Source organism: Branchiostoma belcheri, unplaced genomic scaffold, assembly GCF_001625305.1.
Source record: "Branchiostoma belcheri isolate BF01 breed outbred unplaced genomic scaffold, Haploidv18h27 scaffold5, whole genome shotgun sequence".
NCBI classification, from domain to species: domain Eukaryota; kingdom Metazoa; phylum Chordata; class Leptocardii; order Amphioxiformes; family Branchiostomatidae; genus Branchiostoma; species Branchiostoma belcheri.
In genome coordinates, this window is record NW_017804131.1 from 6,154,094 (window position 1) to 6,177,721 (window position 23,628).

Genomic DNA, 23,628 nt, shown 5'->3' on the forward strand with positions numbered 1-23,628 from the left:
AGCCAGCATCACATATCACTGCATCAAAGTAAGAAACAAAACATTAAATCAGAGCCTTTTCTTGTCTCCTCTCTTCATAGTTATCTGTCATCCACCTTCTGGCATGGCAACAGACATCTTTGCCCATTTTCGGCATGTTGAGTCAGAAGGCAACAAAATTTTTTTTTCCAAAATCAGGTGAGAATTAATGCGTGCGCTGATGTCTTCCATAAAAATTACTTGCTGTGGCCTAGTAATGTAGAGGTCTTTCTCGTTCAGCAAGTTAATTGTATATAGGAGGATTTTAAATTTTCACCGATGGCATTCACCATTTTTGTTCAGCTGCAAACCCTGTTTAACTTAACCAGACTAGACATAAATTGTAATACTAAAACAAAGAAACAAGTCAAAAAGTTTTTAACAAACAAAATCAGAGTCAGTAGGCATTCACTTCCTTTATCATAGGTTGTGCAAGTCATGACAGATTTCTTTCTCCTGTCATATGTATTATACTGGATTATACTTGTGGTGTCTTTCCTCAAAGTAGGAACAAAACTCCTAAGCAAGATAACATGATGATAAGGATATGGATTATACAGAGAAAAATTACAGCACATCTTCTAGTAAGCTAGTTATGTTGGAATGTTTTTTTCTTCATCAAAAATACACATCTGGGAACTTTTTCTTGTTGTATTATACCACACATACATAACAATTTGTTGATGTTTTTAACTTTTAAGTTTACGTAAGCATTTTCTGGGTTAAATGACTGCAGGAAAATATTGCACTTGCATGGAGAAGCAGTCCAAGGTCTGGAACCATGATCACTGATATACATGGACCATATATATTAGCTACACCTTATAGCCTATTGCTTTCCCAGGTCTAAATTGTAAAGAATTGCTGTGGCATTAATATGGCGCTTACATACCAAGCAACATTCAATAAGGCAATGATTGATTGTTAATTGTGTCTCATTTTTAGGAGTGTCTGCAAATGTTCAGAATCATGATTATGCATCAGGAAAGCAAGGCAGCATGTGAACCATCTGAGTATCTGCTTGGATATCAGCATGTACAGGGGTGCCAGAGTATACAGTGCAATTTTACGGAATACATTACAAGTTTACTAGTATACAGTGCAATTTTACGGAATACAGTGCAATCGTATTAGTATACAGTGCAATTTTACGGAATACAGTGCAATCGTATTAGTACACAGTGCAATTTTACGGAATACAGTGCAATTTTACTAATGACGTTGTTATGACGTCATTAGCTTTCCAGGGACGCCGCTGACGGAGCGTACTCACATCTTTCCGTGCTTTTCGAGTGAATTTGGACCTTTCTCGTAGATAGACCTTTAGTCAAATCACTACATACTACACACAGGGCATGTTACTACACAGGGATCATTTCGAATTTGCTCAGAAAAGACAGAAATATGTGAGTCAGCGACGTCCGCCATCTTAAAAATGAAAAAGCAGGGAAAGCCAGGTCCAAGTCCATGATTCAACGTCATTAGTAAAATTGCACTGTATTCCGTAAAATTGCACTGTATTCCGTAAAATTGCACTGTATACTAGTAAAATTGCACTGTATTCCGTAAAATTGCACTGAATACTCTGGCACCCCTGTTGTACCATTACTGTTAGGACTGTCAGTGGTGTAATGTCCTTATATGGCACCCTGGCAGTGTTCCGGCTGCAGTGGTACCAGGCCGGAGTAGAAGTGGTAGTACCCCCACAGTACCACTGGTACCACCGACACCACCACTGCCAGCCACGGGCTCCAGACTCCAGTGGTAGGCCTTTAAAAACCAAAATACATATTAAAATCCCAGTGAAATTTTAAAAAAATAATTATGTACGAAACAGGGTAGCCCTACCAAAATAAAAGATATTTGTACCATTTACTACAGTAGGGCACTGTTTATAGTCTTCATTACCAATAGTAGATTACCAATAATAGTACATAACCAATAATAGATATCGAAATGTACGCAAGGTAAGAGACATTACTGGCTGTGTAAAAGAAAATGCCAATATCCAGTATGTAAAACTTTAATCAACAACATCAAGAACAAAGTAACAACAAAAATGAAAACTAAGTGATCCCACCATACTTACTTCTGGGTTGTGATAAGCAGCCAAGCTATCACAAGCAGTAGACCTCCAAGCTCTCTGTAGAAGGAATAATTAAATAGATTAAGCCTTTATTCTACATCCATGCCCTATTGGGCTACTTACACACAGGCATACACTCGAGTATGCCTGTGCATACACCCGACAACATCCAAGAATGGACAGGAAAAAACCCTTCGGAAACCCTAACCCTAGCTCACAGCCGAGAGGGATGGCGGCAGATGGTCAGACACTCCACCATGCAGTGCCCCCACGACCCTGACCTGGGTTAAGGGACCAAGGTACAAGGTACAAGGTATACACTCGAGTACTCAGATACAAAAGCAGTACTACATCAGTACATGTGGTAAAACTTGATAAATATACAATGCAGTAATGAAGACAAAGGCAATCTTTCCCTGCCCAATGCTTACCTGCCCTCTTCACTGTCTAACAAGTGTGCCAGCTGCAGGGATGTCATGTCAGACACCAGTTTTCCGGCTGCAGCTACACAGGCCAACAGGTGGGCACCTGCCAGCGCCTGCACAGGTCTTTTCTCTAGGAATGAGCAACAATTTCAGATACATGAAGGGTATTCATGCCATTCAAATTAAGGATCTGAAGCTTTCTTGTACAAAAATTCTCCTCTTTTCACTGATGACATTGTTCTAAATGCATTTACTATAGTCACTTCTGTTATTTACAGTAGCTTTCCATGTTGAAGTCGTTGTTTAACTTCTGTTGTACGTACAATAAAATGATAGTTATGCAAATCAGCAGCTAATTAGCATAATTAATGAGGAAATGCTATAAATCTGCTACCTTCCATGATATGATTATTCAAACGTGTGGCATGTGTAATTGTGAAGAAGAAGAACATTAGCAGGTAGTGTTTATGCAAATGAATGCTTAATTTGCATAATTAATGCGAGTCGTCAACATTTGTCATGGCCCAAGGTAACATCATTTGGCGAAGGTATGGGATCGTGGAACACAAGTTAGGATTTCTTCCGTCAGCAGCACTTGTGTACTCTAGTATGTACTCCAAGAGTTTATGGATGGATTGTCATGAAACTTGGCTGGTGGCATGGGTAGTCTTGATGAGACCTTGAAAAAATTAGATTCTAGCTCTCTAGCAGCTTGTTATGGTACTGCAGCTCAATCTTACCCGAGTTTTCTGACATGGCTGTTGTCAGACATACCACTGTAGGGACTCCATAGGCAACCTGAGGGACAACAGTCATACTGTATCATGAAAAAAAGAATAGTCATAACTAGTTCAAAACACAAAATAGAAAACTTACATATCATTTAATTAGCTGATATTTAGTTTTATAGGAATTTTACTTGGTAAATTACAGAAAATAACAAACATCTTACCATCCAGAGCTCTGGATCTGGGTCGTTCTTCTGCAAAGACAGTTTGGAAATTGACTTTGTTTAAGATATTGTTAATATCTACTATAGTACTAACGTTAACATTAATTAAGCAAGCAACAAAAGATCAACCTCAGATTTAAGTCAGGTCATTTTACACTTTCCAGCGATATCCATGACTAATTTGTAAAGTCAAACTGGAGTAAAAACCCTATTCCCTGGTTCTGGACCAAATTATGTCACTGAAGGTAAGTTTCGGGCACAAATAGTCTGACGAAAAAGTTGAACTTTTTGTCAGACTATAAAAGTTACCTGGACATAGGTTGCCAATCCAAAGAAAGCGGCAAATACCAAGTTAGCTGCACGCCACAGTGTCTGCTGAACCATTTTAGCTCTCAAAGTCACACTAAACTGTTCTCAAAACCGTGAAATCCTGAAGTTTTGGTCCAAAACTTTTCTGTACACCACTTTCTAAGTTTCTTCCTGGTTTCCTGTTTCTTTTCTTCTGCGCAGTTTGTTAACCGCTGACCTTTGACATCTCCCACTATGCGTAGCGACAAGATGGCGGCGCCCAGGTGAAAATTGACGCGGCATGGTTTCAGCGTTTGGTTAAAACCTTTCAGAAGAAGTACTGTAAGTTTTTCTAAGCTCAATGTAGACTTGAATATAATGGTCAGCTTAGGAAATCATTAAACTGCTGGAAATATAGATTATTATATTGTATTCGAGCCAGGCGTAAGGCTATTCAAAAAGTTGGGTAGGGGGGGCACAACTTAATTGCAAGATTTGTCCAAAGTTTTCGGTAACATTTGGACTGGTGGGGTGGGGTCAGAATATTTGACTGAAGGCTACCGAGGTTGTAGACCAGATAAAATGGCAGAAAAGTAGCTACTAGAACCTAAGAAGGGACGCTATGTTATGCAGTGCGGTGGCGACTGTTTATATATACCGAGGTGAGAGCCTTCTCTAACATACATAGCTAACAGTCTTATTATTTTAGCCCAAAGGCCCCGTACTAAGTTATTATATAGTCTGTATGGACATAATATTAACACTGAAAGCTAGAGATGCCCCGCAACGGACTGCCGTATCGTATATCATACATAGATCAATAGATGGATTGATAAGAAATATGTACAATATTATGTGCAATCAAGTTTTACAGATATCAAATCTTATGCCACTATAGTAGTCTTTAACTTCACTACACTGTACTGCAAAAGAATTATCCATAAATGGACCTTAAAATATTGATTATAGAACTAGAAAGGTAACATTTGCAAAGCAAAATGCATAATGTTTACCTTCACATGTGGTCTACTATGTTAATTCTTACTCAAATACATTCATATATATGGTCAGACAGGAGCCTAAATTTCTCTTACTATAAACTTGCAACATGATGAAACCCAACACCAGTTACCATGGTGACAGACGTCAACAAATCAGGTCATTGGCCAGCTCAGGTCAGAGGTTAGTGTTTGGAACAGAAGAAGAAATTGAGTAAGAACAATATGTTTTCCTTCGGTAAACATAACAAAAGTACTAGTAATCTTACATCATACTGTTTCCTACCACAGCTCCTGCATTGAAGATTCCAAGCAGTCAGCTTGTAACCAACATGGAGGACCCAACACTTATATATCTACAACAACTCAGGGACAAGTTAGAGGCTTTCAATGATGTGCCAGGCCCCGCAAGACTTCTCCTACAATGTCTTCAGAACAACAACTCACCACAGCAAGCCATCATGCTGAAAACTCTCGCTGTGGGAGCAAAATTGAGGGAAGCAGCGTCTGATGCTACACTACAGTCCCAGGCACTTGTCTGTGTAGATGTCCTTGTCAGTATGTACCTACAGTGTACCGTACACTCTTCCCTTCGCGGCACTCTAGTCAGTACGTTACAAGGTTTACCAACTGAGTTAAAAACACAGGCAGTTGAGAAGCTCTCTGTTAAGATCAATGGGTTATTGGTAGTTCCATCTGTAAGGTTGAGATACAGTATAAATATTTTGGGTCTATTGCTAGAAAACTTCTCATTGGGTGCAGCGGTTGTTGCAAAGAATCTGCCATCTGTTCTAAACTTTGTTAAGAAGAGTCTTGAAGTCTTGTTGGTGGATGCTAAAGATGCAGAAACAGCAAAGTCTTCTCAGGCAATGCAGGATTGCACCACAGTCCTAAAGCTACTGACAGCCCTGCTACAGAAATGTCAAGCCGACATCTTGGCTCTGATTACTACAGACCATGATAGTCATGAGAGCTCCCTACTGGCTGACATAGCATGTATACTGCATGCCATCTTGCAGTTTGACTGGGTACTGCAGGCTTGTCACAGCTCAGCTGGCATTGCCTTACCAGCTACAATCAGAACTCTATTGCTAAATGATAATGAAGCAACAGTCAAGGCAATCTTTGTCCTTCTATATCCAAACCATTCCAGTGAGTTTGTAAATGATGCCAAGCTAAAACCTCTCAAAACATTCCTACAAAGTTGTGGTGACGACAGTCTTCCAAGTTTTTCACATCTCTGTCTTTGTAAAGGTATCTTGGCTAAGCTTAGTCCAGAGATGCTATCCATGACACTTGAAACGAGATGTTTGCTGTTTGACGTAATCCTCCCAGACATTCTCAGACTATGCAACAAACTGTCGGATTCTACTTCAGTTCTGCATGGCTCTTATGCCCTTACAGTTTGGTCAGCTAAGGCTCTGGAACTTGCTAAAAGTCCAATGGAAGGAAACACACATAAACAGCTGACACTACCCTCTCCTCCAATGCAGCAAGTGCTAGGCTATGTTTGGCAGCATTGGGATCACCCATTGGATGGTGTTCGACATCAGTGCCGAGAAATCTTCAGAAACATACTGAAGTGTCATGTAAAGGTTTCTGACAGTCCTGTGGGAGATGATTCTGATTTGTTGGACCTTACTAAGAAGGTTCTCAGTGAGGACTGGCACAAACGTGGAAAATACGTAGCCCTGTGTTGCCTAACAGAAGAGATAGGAGCGCAGAAGATCCTCCATCTCTGTCCTCAGATTGTGACTCGACTACTTGTACTAATGAGTTCTGAAGCCGTGACGGCATCGGTACATGCCAAAGAACTGCACGGTAAGCTGTCAAAGTCTCACAAGGATGAACTCACAAGTCAGTCCCACGTTGACGGCATTTCTGCCTGGCAAGAGGCATGGATAGGTCCGGTATTGGATCTTCTGTGTAACACAAGTACATCGGTGAACAGGCAAACCATCAGCGACTGCCTTTCCAGCCTTCTAAAGACCTCGCCTGAAAGTATGGACTTCATCATTGGTAGGCTGACAACTGATGGAGGGAGTTTACTAAAGACAAGTGATGCCAAGCTTTGTGGACTCGTTGCTTGTCTCAAAACTGCCCACAGTCTTAGAATGAAGAGCCTACAAAGTCCCTCAAGTGTTACTGAGATGATGCTGAAGAAAGCATTGACGCACAGCAAGGACCAGGTCAGACTCAGCTCTCTCTCATTACTGTGTGAATCTCACAAGCAGACTGATCCAATCCCAGGACACCGCCTCTCATTGGTCCTGCATTTCCTGAAGTACAACTTGAACAGCCAATCACCATCCTTCAGACAGCAAACCTGCTCTTCCCTAAAGAAGCTGTTCATCTGTGTGAGAGACAGCAGCTTTGCTGCACAGCGCAGCCTACGACAGCAAGCAAAGAAGTCAGCCGATGAAACGTCACAGTCAGAAACATCTCAGGCTTCAAACCAGCTAAAACAGTACAAAGAGTTTCTTGACAAAGTCTTTGAAATGCTGTTTCAGGGTATCGGTGTGGGGGCGTCCTTTGCTAGAAAAGCAACATGCCTGAGTCTTCTTTCAATCATGTTGCAAAATCTTCTGTACCACACTTCATCTGAGAGTATTGCGGAGGTGTTCCCTTTGTCTGACATGTTCACTCCCCAACATTTCCATCTCCTACTAGAGTGCCTTGCTGACACGTATGAGCCAAACAAACAATCAGGGCTAGAACTCTTAACCTTGATCCTTAATAACACTACATATTCTTCTGTTCATTTGAAGGAAGATGATCGGCTCTGTGCTCGTTTGTTCAGGATCTGTGACACACTGATGAAAAGTGTGAACCCTCACGACAGTGTCACTGCTGCGTACATTTTCAGGCTTCTTCTCCACCATTCTATGGATGCTCTACGTGTAAAGGAACTGAATTCAGAAATTCCAGATATAATACTCGAGCTGGAAGATGATGTAAGCAACACATTCACTTTGCTAGGATCCCTAGTCATGAAACTGAAAATGTTGGTGGAACGCAGCAAAACAGATCTGCTTGAAGTCGCAGCAAACTCTCCAATATATGGCATGATACACTGTATCAGGGCTCTATTGGCTGATGTAGATATGGCGTCATTGGTTACCAAGTTCGAATGTGGAAACCACGTTGTGGATGAGATAGTTGATGTCTGTTGCGAGGTGTCCAGTATCGTATCACCTATTGTACAGACAGCTGCGCCGGAGGGGTACGTACCAGAAGGGGCCACTCTCGCTGACGAGGCAGTAACACAGGTGTCCTTGAAGCCAGTCGGGGAAGAAGATGACAATACAACGTCTCAGGAACCATCTTCAGTGTCGTCTCAAGCCTTACTCATCTGCTGTTGGAGAAGCTTGATGGAGATCTCTCTGTTGTTTGGACTGTTTGCTCAGAAAGCTCCGCTGTATCAAGATGATCGTAGACGTTGGAAAGGTCTGTTATCTGTCCACCAGGTGTTGATGATAGGAGACTACTTCACTACTCAACTGCTCGAAGCTCGCCACTTGGGAGCGTTCGAGAAGGGAAAAGACGGCTTCGTAAAACTTTGCCACAGGCTGTGGCGGTCCGAGAAACCAGAGTTGAGAACGCTTCCTAGTGATTGGTTGACCGAGCTCCTGGCAAGCCTCCGTGACTACAGCGACAGTAGCCTGTGTGCGACCAGGCGTAGCGCCGGTTTGCCGCTGTTCTTCGAGTGCGTGTTGACCACCGAGCCGGAGGAACGTCAACAAGCACAACTCAAGTCCTCAATGGAGCAGCTTCTCTCACTCACCTCTTCCTTACCACTGCCTACCGACAGCAAACACACTGTTCCTATTGTACACGCCCTGAACATCCTCAAAGCTCTGTTTAGGAACACCAAACTCGGCGAGCACATCTTCCCATACATCGTTGACGGCGTCAGAGTGACCATTCTTGGGTTCGGCTCCGAAGTCTGGGCCATACGTAACGCGTCCACGCTTCTCTTCAGTATCCTCATGACCAGGATATTCGGAGTAAAGCGAGGGAAGGATGAACACGCCAGGAGGAATTGTATGTCGGGAAGAGAGTTCTTCGCCAGGTTTCCCTCCCTCCATCCCTTCCTTCTGGATCAACTGCAGCTGGCAGTGGAGAGGATCCAGTCCTGTGAGAGCAGTGTAGATCTGCACCCAAGCCTGTACCCAGTGTTGATCTTGTTGGCAAAGTTGTACCCCTCCCCCATGGACGGAGCCTCTTCAACGCTAAACATGTCTGCATTCGTCCCACTGGTACAGAAGTGTGCACACAGTACGGTCATGAAGACAAGAGCCATGGCGGCACAGGCACTTCTACCACTCATCCCAGCTGGACAGGCTGCCTCCAACATAGGAAAACTCCTGAAACAGATGGAAGACACCTCGGTAATCTCTCAGAATTCCATCCATGGAATCCTGCTGCAAGCCCAAGGGTTGATCAAGACTTACTGTTGCAAAGACATTCCCGGCGTAACACAAGAAGATCTTGAGTCAGAGGTGTACCCTTCCTTACAACGTCTTTCTTGGATTGGGTCGAAGATGAATCCTTGTGCTGTCACAAGGGCACTGTATATTGAGACCGTTGAGTTCCTTGTTTTTGACAGCAGCGCAGGAAAAGGCTCTCAACTGTTGCAAGAGCTGTGTACAACTTTAGCAGAGTCGCTTTGCATAGAGTCTCTGGATGATAGTAGTGGTGTGTGTGGTGCTGCTGCCTTGAATGTCTCCATTGCCCAGTTTGTTCTGAAGTGGCTACTACAATCAGGCGACGCAGTCACAAACACTGTTGTCAATCCAGCAGGACTCCTGCTTATGCTGCTCACTAGCAAACATTACGAAGTCCGGCAGAGAGCACTGGAGTTCCTCAACAAGAACATCGCAGAACAGCAAAACCTTCCAACAGAAAAGGGAAAATCCGAGGGAACAAACATGGATGAAACAGAAACACAGTCCAGTGTAACAAACAATCAAGATATTCATGATGAATTGGTAAAGAGCTCTCAAAGCAGCTCCAAAAGCATGGACTTAGAAGTAGATAAAAGACTTCACCCATTGCTGAGACTGTGCACGGAAGAGGGGGTGTTTCAGCAGCTTGTTGCCATGATCTGCCAGACAGAAAGGAACTTGGAGGTCCTCCCTCATCTGTTAGAGCTGATGTGCAGTCTGGTACCATTGAAGCCTTTTCCATGGGTCATCACAGCTCCAGCACTCAAACGTACACTCAAGGTATGTGTTCTATTGCAAATTATATTTCCAAATTTGTCAACCTACACTTTTTGCTTATACAAAAATGTGGTAATTTATGCCTGTTCTTGGTTCTGAATGCAATATACATACAGGCAAACATGCTTGTCCTCGGTGATGAACATAACACATACAGGCAAACATGCCTGCCTGTCCTTGGTGCTGAACACAGGAAAACATGCCTGTCCTTGGTGCTGAACACTATCCACACACATGCAAACATACCTGTCCTTGGTGCTGAACACAGGCAAACATGCCTGTCCTTGATACTGAACACTATCCACACACATGCAAACATATCTGTCCTTGGTGCTGAACACAATCTACACAAGTGAACATGCCTGTCCTTGGTGCTGAACACTATCCACACACAGGCAAAACATACATGTCCTTGGTGCTGAACACAATCTACACAAGCAAACATGCCTGTCCTTGGTGCTGACCACTATCCACACACAGGCAAACATGCCTGTCCTTGGTGCTGACCACTATCCACACACAGGCAAACATGCCTGTCCTTGGTGCTGACCACTATCCACACACAGGCAAACATGCCTGTCCTTGGTGCTGAACACTATCCACACACAGGCAAACATGCCTGTCCTTGGTGCTGAACACAATCTACACAAGTGGGCATGCCTGTCCTTGGTGCTGAACACCATCCACACACAGGCAAACATGTCTGTCCTTGGTGCTGAACACAACACACATACAGGTAAACATGCCTGTCCTTGGTGCTGAACACTCCACATACAGGCAAACATGTCTGTCCTTGGTGCTGAACACAACACACATACAGGTAAACATGCCTGTCCTTGGTGCTGAACACTATCCACACACAGGCAAACATACCTGTCCTTGGTGCTGAACACAATCTACACAAGTGGACATGCCTGTCCTTGGTGCTGAACACCATCCACACACAGGCAAACATGTCTGTCCTTGGTGCTGAACACAACACACATACAGGTAAACATGCCTGTCCTTGGTGCTGAACACTATCCACACACAGGCAAACATGCCTGTCCTTGGTGGTGAACACTATCCACACACAGGCTTCTACTTCTACACATTTGTTTTCTCTTATTTATATTTGATTTACCTTATGTACTTGTATTTATTCTGTGAAATCTTGGTTCTTTATCAAGTTTATGTACAGATTTGTTTATTTGCATTTATGATCTGTTATGAGTTCACTCTGTTCTGCTTAATTGTATATAGCCTAACTTTATTTATGTTCACATTTTGTTTGGATTTTGTACCTCTGTTTCTCTGTTGTTTATGTATTATTTATTCTCAAACGGTGTCGTATAAGCCCACACGGGCTGGGCGTGGTATGCGCACGACACGAAAATAAAGTTTCATTCATTCATTCATTCATTCATTCATTCATTCATTCATTCATTCACAGGCAAACATGCCTGTCCTTGGTGCTGACCACTATCCACACACAGGCAAACATGCCTGTCCTTGGTGCTGAACACTATCCACACACAGGAAAACATACCTATCCTTGGTGCTGAACACAATCTACACAAGTGAACATGTCTGTCCTTAGTGCTGAACACCATCCCTGCCCTTGGTGCTAAAAAACATCCACATGCAATTACTTTTATATCTCAAGTGGGATCTGTTTTAATCAGTGTTATTGTTTTCAGTTGACGTGTAGAGTACTGCTCCAGACCCTGGCCTGTTTTGGTGAGGAAAGCAGCATGAAGCCAGAGCTCCTGTCAGCTGTAGTCTCTCTGTCTTCTATCACTGCTAACATGTTGTACACATCATTACATTCACAGGTAGATGGTATAAAATTCTTTATGTCAGCACGTCGGCAGAACGTACTGCACCTGCGCGAAACCTGTAATGTATTCTACATAGCATTTTGGCAGAATGTCTCATATAAGGTTGTATTTGCTAATATAAGGTTAGCATTTCGACAGTAGTTTCCAAGTGTTATGTCGGAAAGAATATACTCTGCAACAGGCAAAATTCTGATGCAACGTTGACCAAAAACCCAACGAAAAACGCAAAAATACGGGGTTCTGCGCAGGCGCAGTACGTTCTGCCGACATGCTCTTTATGTCATACCTGGGCCACAAATAATTTTGATATGGGTGTTCTGGCCTGTGTGATAACTATTGTAGTTCCATAGACTAATTCGGAGTCGTTTTGCATGTACTGCTTTTTAAAATTCGGATACCAGATTTTGGACGATGGAATTGATGTTCTTAAAATTTTTTATTAAAGAAACCAAAAGTTTTTTTGGGGTTAGTATGACGTAAATAAAATACAACACAGTGCAATCAGTATCACCCTTGGAGGATGCAGAATACAAAATGTATTCTATAAGGCCACAGCAAGTAATTTCTATGGATGACATCAGCGCGCGCATTATTTTCGCCTGATTTTGGAAAAAAAACAAGAAATTTTCTTACCTTCTGACAGTGGTCAACATGCCGAAAATGGGCAAAGAAGCTGTTGCTATGCCAGAAGGTGGATGGCAGATAACTATGAAGAAAAGGCTCTGATTTAATGTTTTGTCTCTCACTTTGATGCAGTGATATGTCATGCTGGCTGTGTATATGTGATGTTCCCACTGAATAAATACCATTTGTACATGATTGAGTAAAAAATGTTAAAATGTAGGAACCTTGTTTTTTTCCACCTGCCTTGTTTTTTTTTCACCCGCTCGCATTAGATTTGGAGTCTGCAGAGGATGTCATCCATAAAATTTACATGCTGTGGCCTAACTAGTGTAAGCACTAGTAATATGAGGATTGGTCTCAGGCCTAGTTTAACTGAACACCCAGAGGAAGTCAGTGGTTAGACATAAGTCCCAAAATTAAGTCAGCAAAGTGCTACAGGTCAAAAGGTGCCCCCCTCACCCTGGTGCCTAACACAATAACTTCTCCTCAGTCAACATGCCCTGTTAAGATAAGTGTTTACAGTGATATATGAGGCTAATTGTGCTTTTAACCCAGTAAAGTCACCATCAGCCTACATAATCATTACAACCAATACTACACAGCCACCTGGTCCCAATATCACAGGCCCTCAATTATGCTTCAAGCTGCTCAATCTTAGTACCAAAGATGCTCACAAATTTATCATGTAAAGGGAAAAACGATGTACAAAAGGGACTGTAAAATTTTAATGTATTGTGCTTAGAACTTTGTTGATAACATGTATAAAACATGCCTTCTGTATGTGGTGGTCTATACTTGTAAACGCATTCTATATACATGACTGTGGACAATTTCATTGTGTTACTACATGTGTGGTATAATTGTAAAGATTTTGTAAAGTTTATCATACTCTAAAAATGTACTAGGTACTTTTTTTTAAAAATCAGAGCATGTTTGTTACAGTAAAGGATTGCCAATAAGTTTCCCAGTACTTTAATACGGAAGAACTTTATTGCACGACAATTGCAATGTATGGCAAACTACATAAAGATAGTAACAACATTAAAATAAGTGTGTTGAACAAGGCCTAATGTCAAATAAAACCTAACAAATCTATATCATAATTATTCAAATAATAAGGGATAGCACAAGTCTTTGATGAAGTGTTACAATCGAGCGGGCTAATCACAAGTTTCAGAATTATTTCTAATAACAAAGCAGTCCTTTACATATCTACCTATTTTTGCGTTGTGGGGACCATTACATGTAAAGATATATTCAAATCTGTCTCTAACATCGAGACTCTTGAAATCTATTGTGTTTTACATGTATATGACTCATATCTTTTAGGTTGAGATGGATACACTAGTCTCAGAGTGCCTTGCAGATTGGACAGACCTTATGCTGGGATGTTCCCAACCAGGACAGAATGTGGAGGTTAGACTGGCTGTTGCAAAGGTTAGTATTGTCTGTCATTCATGTTTCTTGTTCTTCATGTTTCATGTACACTGGAACAACTGCATTTCTGTGTGCCCTACATCAAAATAGATTATAGAATTATATACGACACCCATATATATGGGTGTCGTATAATGCTGGCATGGTGTGATTTTTTCCCTTAGGCCACACCAATTTAATTTCTTGGTTAACGGATTTGCCCGCTTCATTTTTTTCTGAGTTGCAAAAAAAAAATAAAAACTCAGAATCAACTGCAAAATGCTCATATTTTGCCCTGAACAGTTGAAAACAGTCCTTTTCTTCCTAGTTGTTACAGTAAATTCCATCTTTCAATGCAATGGTATCATTAAAAGTTCAAAATTCATAGTTTGAATTTTGAACCAGCTTAGTGTGTTGACTTCATGGCACCTATGGTACCATTTTGGGCCATAATAGGATGCCTAGGCCTGTTTTTATTTATTTATTTTTTCGCCCGCCCGCTCCATTATTTTTCTAGAAAAATCCGTTAACCAAGAAATTAAATTGGTGTGGCCTTATCCAGCTTTGTTCCTTGAATATGGCTGTCTCTATGTAGGTCATACACTGTGCCCCAGGTGTAAGAGAAATGTTGTGTAATACATCATTGCAGGTTTTACTGTGAGAAGCACTGTGTTTTTCACGTGGGTGTTTCTGCAGCCATGCGTCATGATGCTGTACTGTACAGTGACAAATTGTTGCTGTAATTACAGACATTAACTCAAGCCATGCACATCGGGAAGACCTTTATGTAGCACTCTTAGTCAACTTTTAACCCATTTGTTACTGCTGTAGTACATGTAACTGAAATGAACTAAATCATAAGATATTATGCCCTATTTACTCAAAAATACACTGTTAAACCTTTCATGTTTGAAATAAGGTTTGAAGTATGATCCACACAAGTACTTTTCAATGTCTGAGTGATGCAGGTAAAATGTGCATTTGTCTGGTGCACGTAATGTAATAAGATAAATCTGTTACATTCACTGGTGCAGGTATGTAGAAAAAAAGTATTCTGAGCCCTGTATGCAGTATGTTTTTCTGGTCAACATACATGTACAGTGTACCAACCTTTCTTTAGTTTATATGTCTCTGTTTCTCTTTCTGTACAATCTGTTCATACTAACTATTTTACAGACTGACCTTGTTAGTTAGTGACACTGAGTTTCTTTACCATGTTGTTCTCCTATAGGGGCTTACTGTTGTGACCAGTATGTTAGAGGATGGAGGTTGCTTGCCGGGTGACCTTGGTTTCACCTTGTGGAGAGCACTGCTTACCTTGCTTCAGGTTAGTCCTGTTCTTGTTTTTGGGGGGATGTGGGGGGTGGGGTGAAGATATAGCTTTGTTCCATAATACTTTCATGGTACAATGAGTGAATGACACACCTAAAATATGCCAAATCATATATATATACGAATTAATTTTGTACTTATTTATGTTGTATAATACAATGTATGACAGATATCTACTGATTATAAGGCCAATTTTCTACTTAAACAGTAACGGACAGAGTATTTTTCATGACAATGCATCACAAACTAGTGCAACAGTAACTGTTAGTTAAGTAACACATATTATTAAGCACTTTTAAACATAATCACATCAACTACCAGTATGTCAGATTTAAGAATGGGGTTTGAAAAGTTGATGTATTTGACAACAAAAACTTACCCTGAACTGCCAAGTTTATTAATGTTAATTGTTTTAATTTCAGAAGTTCAGAACTTGTTAATTTTCCAAATTGTTGAGGTACAGGTACCTAAACCGTGTACCTAAACCTGTGTACTTGTACCTGTACCTAAAATCTGTTTAGGTACACAGCTCTACCTGCAATGACCCCACTTGTAAAGCTCTTCTGTGTTAATCCCTTGAGTAGAGCAGGGACTGTATACGATGACGACAGTCCTTTGTCGAGTCTTTTGTTTTTACCCCCTTGGGAACGATCCATCAGCTTTCCACACATCACCAGGAGACTTACAGCAAGAACTCCCCTCCTCTCCACCTTCCTAAATAAATAATCACTCCAGCCTACACAATCCAGACCAGATGTCCTAAGCACCAAGTTCCTCACATCTTCAATTATTCAAACCCACTGAAAAGGTCATTTGGCAAACAATGATGTTATCTGGGGTTGACAGATGTTTAGAATGAGTGCTGGTCTATTCTAACGTGATTAGGTCTTCATGGAGGGTTAAGCCTCGAGGTGATGTTTCCAATGATAAAAGATGTCCATCAAATAGCCCAAGCTGTTTTTCAAGGATTATGAGTGAGTCAATTCATAACAACAGATAAGAGATGTCTGTACAACAACATTACATCATCACATGTGTGTGCATGGGGGATGCTGTTGACAAAAAGAGAAATGTACAACCATTAGAAGAAAAATAATTGAAAGTTTATTGAAAATGCTTGCCCGAGGGCTAATTGCAGTTACAAACAACATAAGAAAGAAAATACAGTGGCATGTGAGACTATTTCTACGTCTAGCATTGTACTATATTCTACAACATACATGGTACTAGTTTTACTGGGTTTGACTTCTTCTTTTTAGGCAATGGAAGACAAATTTACCCACTTCTTCTATAATATGTGGGTTCTTTGATTTTAGTAGTAGAATAATTTATTGTTTAGAAGAATCATTCTGTTTTTCACAACCTAAACAGAATTTTACCCTCAATTAAGTAAAAATATGTCCTAGTACCAGTAGGCTAAATCATGACAATTTTTTTGTCAATGCAAGAAGGCAATCGGAGATTCAGCAAAATTCATCCATATCAGAAAAAAACACATGCACACACACACACGCACACACACACACTCACTCACACATACATACATAAACACCAATCATGGAATCCTAACTAAGACAAAACATTGTTAGCTTACATGTACATTTAGTCAATAGAAAATAATGGTTTCTTTTGTATTAACGAGTTCTTTAATTTCCAATGATAGATATTATTTTCCCTTAGTATCGAATCTCAAACAAGACTTTCATTCTGAAAAGTGTCACACCCAAGTCAGAACTGCCATTTGATGGTACAATAACTTTTATAATTCACTAAGGCCACACCAATTTAATTTCTTGGTTAACAGATTTTTCTAGAAAAAATAATGGAGTGGGCGGGGGAAAAAATAAAAATAAAAACAGGCCTAGGCATCCTATTATGGCCCAAAATGGTACGATAGGAGCCATGAATTCAACACACCAGGCTGGTTCAAAATTTAAACAATGAATTTTGAACTTTTAATGATACCATTGCATTGAAAGATGGAATAACTGTAACAACTAGGATGAAAAGGACTGTTTTCAACTGTTCAGGTCAAAATATGAGCATTTTGCAGTTGATTCTGAATTTTTTTTTGTTTTTTGCAAATCAGAAAAAAATTAAGCGGGTGAATCCATTAACCAAGAAATTAAATTGGTGTGGCCTAATTCATTGTTTTAAACTTAAAAACCTAGAAATTATAAAATACTTTTATATAGGACGAAGATGAGGTCACAAGACAAACAGCGGCAAGTTCTGTACTGTTGTTAAGCAACAAGAAACAGGAAACATCAGTAAGCATCCAGCCAACCCTGGCCCTCCAACAAGCCGTGGAGCTCCTTCCTCAGTCAGCCAACCAGGAGACATGGCACCCCTGTATCCTCCTCCTGCATGACCTTGTGACGGGGAGCCCTGACCTTCAGGATGTATTTCCAGATGGACAGATTACAGTAGGTGTTAGAATTCTGTTTTTTTAATGTATTGTTTATTGTTTATTTCAGTTTGCACATAAAAATAAAAACAGTATGTAATGTACAACCAAATGTGCGGGGGAACCCAAGAAACCTAAGTGTTTATCGAGTGGGTTCTCCTAAAATCCAATTGTTTTTATGACCTCTTTTTACACACGTGTATTGTAAATAAGTGACAACGAAACAAATCAAATCAAAATAGATACAAAATAATATAGAGTTAACACGACGAACTAACTATCTAATTGACTAAACAATAAAGTAAGACTATCAAAAACATGTCAAATTGAACAAAAAAATTTCCATTAGTCAAATCATAACTTATTATGCATAAGAGCAAAGGATAAACATAAGAAAGGAATATTAACACAAAATTTAATAAACGTAGCATAAGAAATCAAGGAAAACAAATTAAAGCAAATCAAGAAGTGGTAGATGGCGTCTCTATAGGTCGATTTTTAGATATCTTTTGAAAGTTGGAAGGGATTGACAATTCTGCTGTAAATGTATGAACTTAACCAAAGTATATGTTAGGCCTAGGGAAAAACAAAGTTATGTTTCCAGTCCAAATACCAGTGTAACTGTATTTTAGTGTTATACGAACCATACTCTTTTTCAGGACCGTAATAGAGAACACAAAATTAATTTTCCTAGCTTAGGAACAGATTTGAACAGACTCTTGTTGTCTGATCATGTGCGTTTCTGTACATGTAGATGTTCAAAGTGCTTTTTGATTTGAATGACATTTAACCTTTAAAAGGAGGATCATCATTAAGATTCCACATACATTGCAAGTGTGCTAATACAAATGCTCAAATGAGATAGTAAAAGATTCTGATCTATCCTCAAAGTGTTGTATTTATCTTTTTTTTTTCTTAGACTGAAGTGGTCTTTGAGAAGGGAGAGACCAACACCTATGAAGAGGGGGTGGAGTTGGCAGGTTTGGCAGCTCAAAGCCTAACCCAGGCAGTAGCAGGCACCCCATTGGTCGGCACTGATGTCCAACCCTACCTGCCTAAAACTTCAACAGCTATTGTACACCAACACTCCTCTTCAAGATCTTTGAAAGAGTTTCCTATAGATGCATCTCTTATTGTAGCTCTTATAGAGAAAGATGTGTCCTTGCTTCAAGAGTTGTGTAAAAGATGTAATTCACTGGAAAAATCCCCAGTCTTTGTGTACCATTCCCTGTATGTGAGGGTGTGTGAAACACTCTTCAGGCTGCTCACAGCTGTTACAGTTCTTCTGAGGTGTCCACATTTGGATAGCACATTTGTCGCTGACACTGTAGCTAAGGTAGTAGGGATTGTAAACAGTTGTACTGTATGCCAACAACCTCTACCAAGCCCACTTGTCAAAGAAGCTTTGGTACATTTGCAATATCTGGTTAAGTAATCTTATTCAGTGTACAAAATACTTTTTTTAACCAGGTTGCCCAGTGGGCAACCTACGGCAAAAATTAGGTTGCCCATCAGAATTTTAGGTTGCCCCACCTATAAGTTACTACTTTCCTCAAACTAAGTAATGTTACATACATAAGCCTTTGACAATAGTTTTAACAGCCTTTAGTTAACTGATACTAGTAATAGCCATTGATACCTAAAATTTAAAAGCATCTGCCAGATACAGTGGTGCAAGCCAAGTGGGCATGATTGGGGGGGGGGGGGGGCATTCTTCAAATTCAAGTAGCACACTGGGCTACCTAGGTTCGAAAATAGGTTACCCCAAGTAAAATTTGGTTGCCTGGGGCAACTGGGCAACCAGGTATTTTTCACGCTGTTATTCAAGACCTTGGACAGTATGTCATAATGCAAACAGTCTTTAGGATTTGACAACAAATTATTGACAACAAATTATGGTTAGATAGTATGTGACAAAATGACATTCTTTTTTTATTCTTGAACATAAAGAATGTTAATGCAAGATAGGGCTGCCTTCTTTTAAATCATTTAAGCTGCATGTAAAACTTCATCATAAAAACAGGCTTTAGGATTTGACAACAAATTATTGACAACAAATTATGGTTACTAGATAGTATGTGACAAAATGACATTCTTTTTTTATTCTTGAACATAAAGAATGTCAATGTAAGATAGGGCTGCCTTCTTTTAAATCATTTAAGCTGCATGTAAAACTTCATAATATCAGTGACCTAATTCCAATGAATAAAAAAGATTACTCAATATAATATATTCTTTTGTGAAGCCTTTGAATACAGTAATTAGAGCGGATACAGGATTTTATCAATATTTACCATTGTGTTTTCTGCAATAATTCTTGTTGTTATTTTACGATGAAGTCGTTTATTTTGAATGTATCACCTTTCTCCATTCCCATAGCGCACTGTTTTGTGTTGTGCGGAAAATAACAATGTTCAGATCGATAAATATGGTTAGATGAGTCTCTGTACAGTCATTTGCCCGTATGATTGTATTGGGAAGAGGACAAAAGCCTCGGTCACAACCCGCCGTACGTGCTTTTTGTCCGTACGTTTTTTGGGAGGCTACGTCTGGTACGTTTTTCCGAAAACGTGGGGAAGGAGTGGCGTCGACGCACGTCACTCACACGGTTGTGCAAGGTGTAAGAGTGTGGTCTGCACGCCACGTCTGGCCGTGAGTGGTTGCATGCATCGTTGCGCAAGTGGTAAGTGAGTTGTGCGTGCTTACACCGTACGATCTTTGTGCGATTGCAACTTTACCGTAAGGAGGCCGTACTCACACGTGCTTCTTCCGTACGGTACGTACGGGGCACGCGCGTCGCTCATACTCGCACGTACGGGTGGTGAATCCGCAGACCGCACGTAGAAAAAGTTTTACATGCACTTAAAGTTCTACGGCGTGTCTGCGTGCTCCCAAATCCGTAGGATTCCGTACGGAGGCGGTACTCACCACGCACGGATGCCCCACGTTTTTGCACGTAGACAGCACGCAGAAGCATGTACGGCGGGTTGTGACCAATGCGGTTAGAATGAAAACACTTGTGGTCAGCTTATCTTGTTGACCTAGTTATGTCAGCTTGAACTGACAACTTGTTCGCTCTCAGAAATGTCACCCTGACTTCTCTTCAACCTGCATTTTAAGCCACAAGATTAAATGGTCATCAAGATTCATTTTACTACCATGTACATCATGTCATAGCTAGTTAACGAGACTCATTAGGCATTAAAGTAACTACAATGATTATGAATATGATGGTACCAATAAAATGAGACAAGCTTTAAGCATAACTGTTTTTTTTTTGTACATATTGAATGAAGAAAGTTACTGTAGTATGTGTAACAATGTGTTTGAATTTTTATGATTCAGTGTCAGATTCGCATAACCTATTCCTACTAACCCCCAAAACGGCCAGGGATAAAGCTTGAATTTGCAGTTAACGCCGTGGCAAAAGTGGATTTATAACCATTGGCATATACAAAGCAGTCTATCTATGTGTTAGTTGACTTTGAAGATCGAGTGTCACAGGCACATACTGTGTTCCTACTAACCCCCAAATGGTCGGGATAAAGCTCAAATTTGCAGTTAACGCCGTGACAAAAGTGGATTTATAACCATTGGCGTATACAAACCAGTCTATCTACGTGTTAGTTGGCTTTTGAAGATTGAGTGTCACAGGCACATACATGTACTCTATTCTTACTAAGGCCACACCGCTTAATTTTATGGATGACATCCGCGCGCGCATTGATTTTCGCCTGTTCTCAAAAAAAAAAAAAGATCAAGTCCACCGAGGCTCTGTTCTGGCTCTAGGCCTGGGTAGTCCATGGTAGTTAGCGACAATACGGAGCCGGGCACCCAGGCTACCGAAGCTCCACGACTCAAGAACTACAGTGCTGATTCATAAATTCCGCAAAGGGCCAGCATTTGCCGGCTTGTAGTATAAGTCGCTATGTACTGCCGCAAATTCACAATACCAGCTTTGTATTCCTGTGGTTTAGTAGCATTTTTATTTTTGGCCGGATTTTTTTTATTTTCCCGCCCGCACTAGTTTGGGGGTCTTCTGAGGATGTCATCCATAAAATTAAGTCGGTGTGGCCTAATCCCCAAACGGTAAGGGATAAAGCTCAAATTTGCAGTTAACGCCGTGACAAAGGTGGATTTATAACCATTGGCGTGAGTGCGGGGGCAATAACCTACATCTTCACCTGCCCGCGACAGACTTATCGGCCATGGAAATTGGGGGATGTCGTGCTATTAGGGACCTGGTGTACAGAGTATGTGTCTCAAGGAGCACCGAATCTTTTACATTTTACGCTGTGTCATGCTTTCAGCTCAGTGACTCACGGTGGGCAATGGATAATAACGAGATTACATGTAATTGGAGTTATACGGCAAGCAGCCTGAAATAAATAGCATTTGCATAATATCACAGAAAGCCGTGGATACATACGGGAGGTTTAGACTATATAGCTAAGGTTAACGCCAGGGCTAATTCATGCCCTTAGCCCGTTCCGAGGTCCACGTTTTATGTGAAGGTCCACTTTTTGGTCCACTTTTTTATGTAAAGGTCCAAGATTTTTCTTTAAAAAGATGGACTGGAATCGTAGAAAAACTGCTCCCTTTGTCATTGAATAAAAATTTATCTCTGATTTCTTCTTGGAAAGCCTCCCAAAAATGCACGAAATGCCATTTTAGAAGGTTCATTTTCCTGGGGAACATGCCCCCGGACCCCCCTTCGGCGCTCGAGGTCGCCTCAAGCAGTGGGAAGGCCCCGGCCCATTCAAAATCCTGGCTACGGGCATGTAATTTCAAGGTTGTAGATGCGTAACACGCAGTGTAGTTCCGAATGAGCCCAAAGTCGTTTCTGTAGTGTGACAGCAATCACCACTGCACTAAATCCATTCTTTACGCACACGTTAAAGTATGCGTAAAGATTCCGTTTCTTCACTTGTTCTACGATTTCGTGCAGTGTGCCGCTGCGCAAACTGCGCGTTTCAAAATTAGATATCATACGACGGCCTTTCTCTTCAGTTTTCTCTATTTTTTTTTTTTGCAGTCACTAGTGCAACCATTTGCTTGAATGGCCCAACTATAATTAGCATTGTGTGCTAAAAACTAAACTGCTAGTAGATAAAAGTGAATTTGCCATTATGCCTGTTGGGGATTTGGAGTTTGCTGAAAGAAGACGCCTGATTCCACTTGAAGGAATCCCCATTTTCTTGAGAAGTCGTACCCTGGATGCCAAACTAGTATCGGGCCGTTAATTAGCCGTTTTCCTTCGGCAGCCGAGAGCCCTTCGCCCGCCTGCCTAAATTACCGCTACGGGTGAGTTGAGCCCGAGGGGTTTGTCCGGGCCAGCCAAACTCCCCAAGGCTAGACTCCCCCGTAGCGGTAAATTTACACCAGCGGGCGAAGGGCTCTTGCGGCCCGGAAAACGAATTTGGATTCCAGGCTAGGGTAGAGAAGTCGTCGTTTCTTTTATGTACCGTCCTCCTGTGACCCTCCCACATGTATCAGGCGAGACTACCACCGAGTCCCGGCATTCAGGAATAATAGCCCGCGACACAAAACGGATCAATTTGTAGTAAATTAACGGAGTGCCATAAAGCTATGGAGGCAATTTGATGCTACAGCGATTCGCTTGCAGATACAGGCGTGCGTTCTTAATCTTAGACCCATATGGCTGGTTCTTGGCATTGCGATGTACTAGTTTTATTTAGTATTGTTGAGCTTTTGCTATATGATACAACAGCTTTCCGATCTTGATCAAAACAGTCCTCATGTGGTCCAGGGTGATGTTTTGCTATGTGCAGTTTTATCTGTCATTTCTCCTATGTATGGGAAGGTACAGTTTTCGCACAATTTCATACAGGATTTGGCAAACCGCAATATATAGTGTCAAACTGTGATTGGCATATCCTTGTCCATACTGTACTCGTATGTTGCGTGTTTGACCAACCAAAACACTTCATTTACAAAATACAGAATTACTCAGTTATTTTACACATTATTCATTGAGCTGACACTTTAGATTTTTGCGCTATATCTGACAGAAAGT

At 41.0% G+C, this 23,628-nt stretch overlaps 2 protein-coding genes across 2 annotated transcripts; one reads left to right on the plus strand and one right to left on the minus strand.

Annotated features, from left to right (window-relative positions):
* Positions 1 to 1,580: 1,580 nt before the first annotated feature.
* On the minus strand, positions 1,581 to 3,989 carry LOC109480091 (transmembrane protein 220-like). Its single transcript, XM_019782246.1, has 6 exons — positions 3,791 to 3,989; positions 3,482 to 3,511; positions 3,270 to 3,327; positions 2,536 to 2,659; positions 2,108 to 2,161; positions 1,581 to 1,788 (listed from the first exon to the last, which is right to left on the minus strand). The coding sequence occupies exons 1-6, from the start codon at positions 3,863 to 3,865 to the stop codon at positions 1,656 to 1,658; spliced, it is 474 nt and encodes a 157-aa protein (XP_019637805.1). The 5' UTR covers positions 3,866 to 3,989; the 3' UTR covers positions 1,581 to 1,655.
* A 46-nt stretch (positions 3,990 to 4,035) lies between these two features.
* Positions 4,036 to 19,119, plus strand: LOC109479712 (thyroid adenoma-associated protein homolog; the record flags this gene model as incomplete). Its single annotated transcript, XM_019781703.1, has 7 exons — positions 4,036 to 4,111; positions 5,059 to 9,995; positions 11,672 to 11,806; positions 13,766 to 13,873; positions 15,084 to 15,179; positions 17,380 to 17,610; positions 18,511 to 19,119. Coding segments are annotated over 7 exons (6,099 nt in total), but the record flags the coding sequence as incomplete, so codon positions are not given.
* Between the last annotated feature and the right edge of the window lie 4,509 nt (positions 19,120 to 23,628).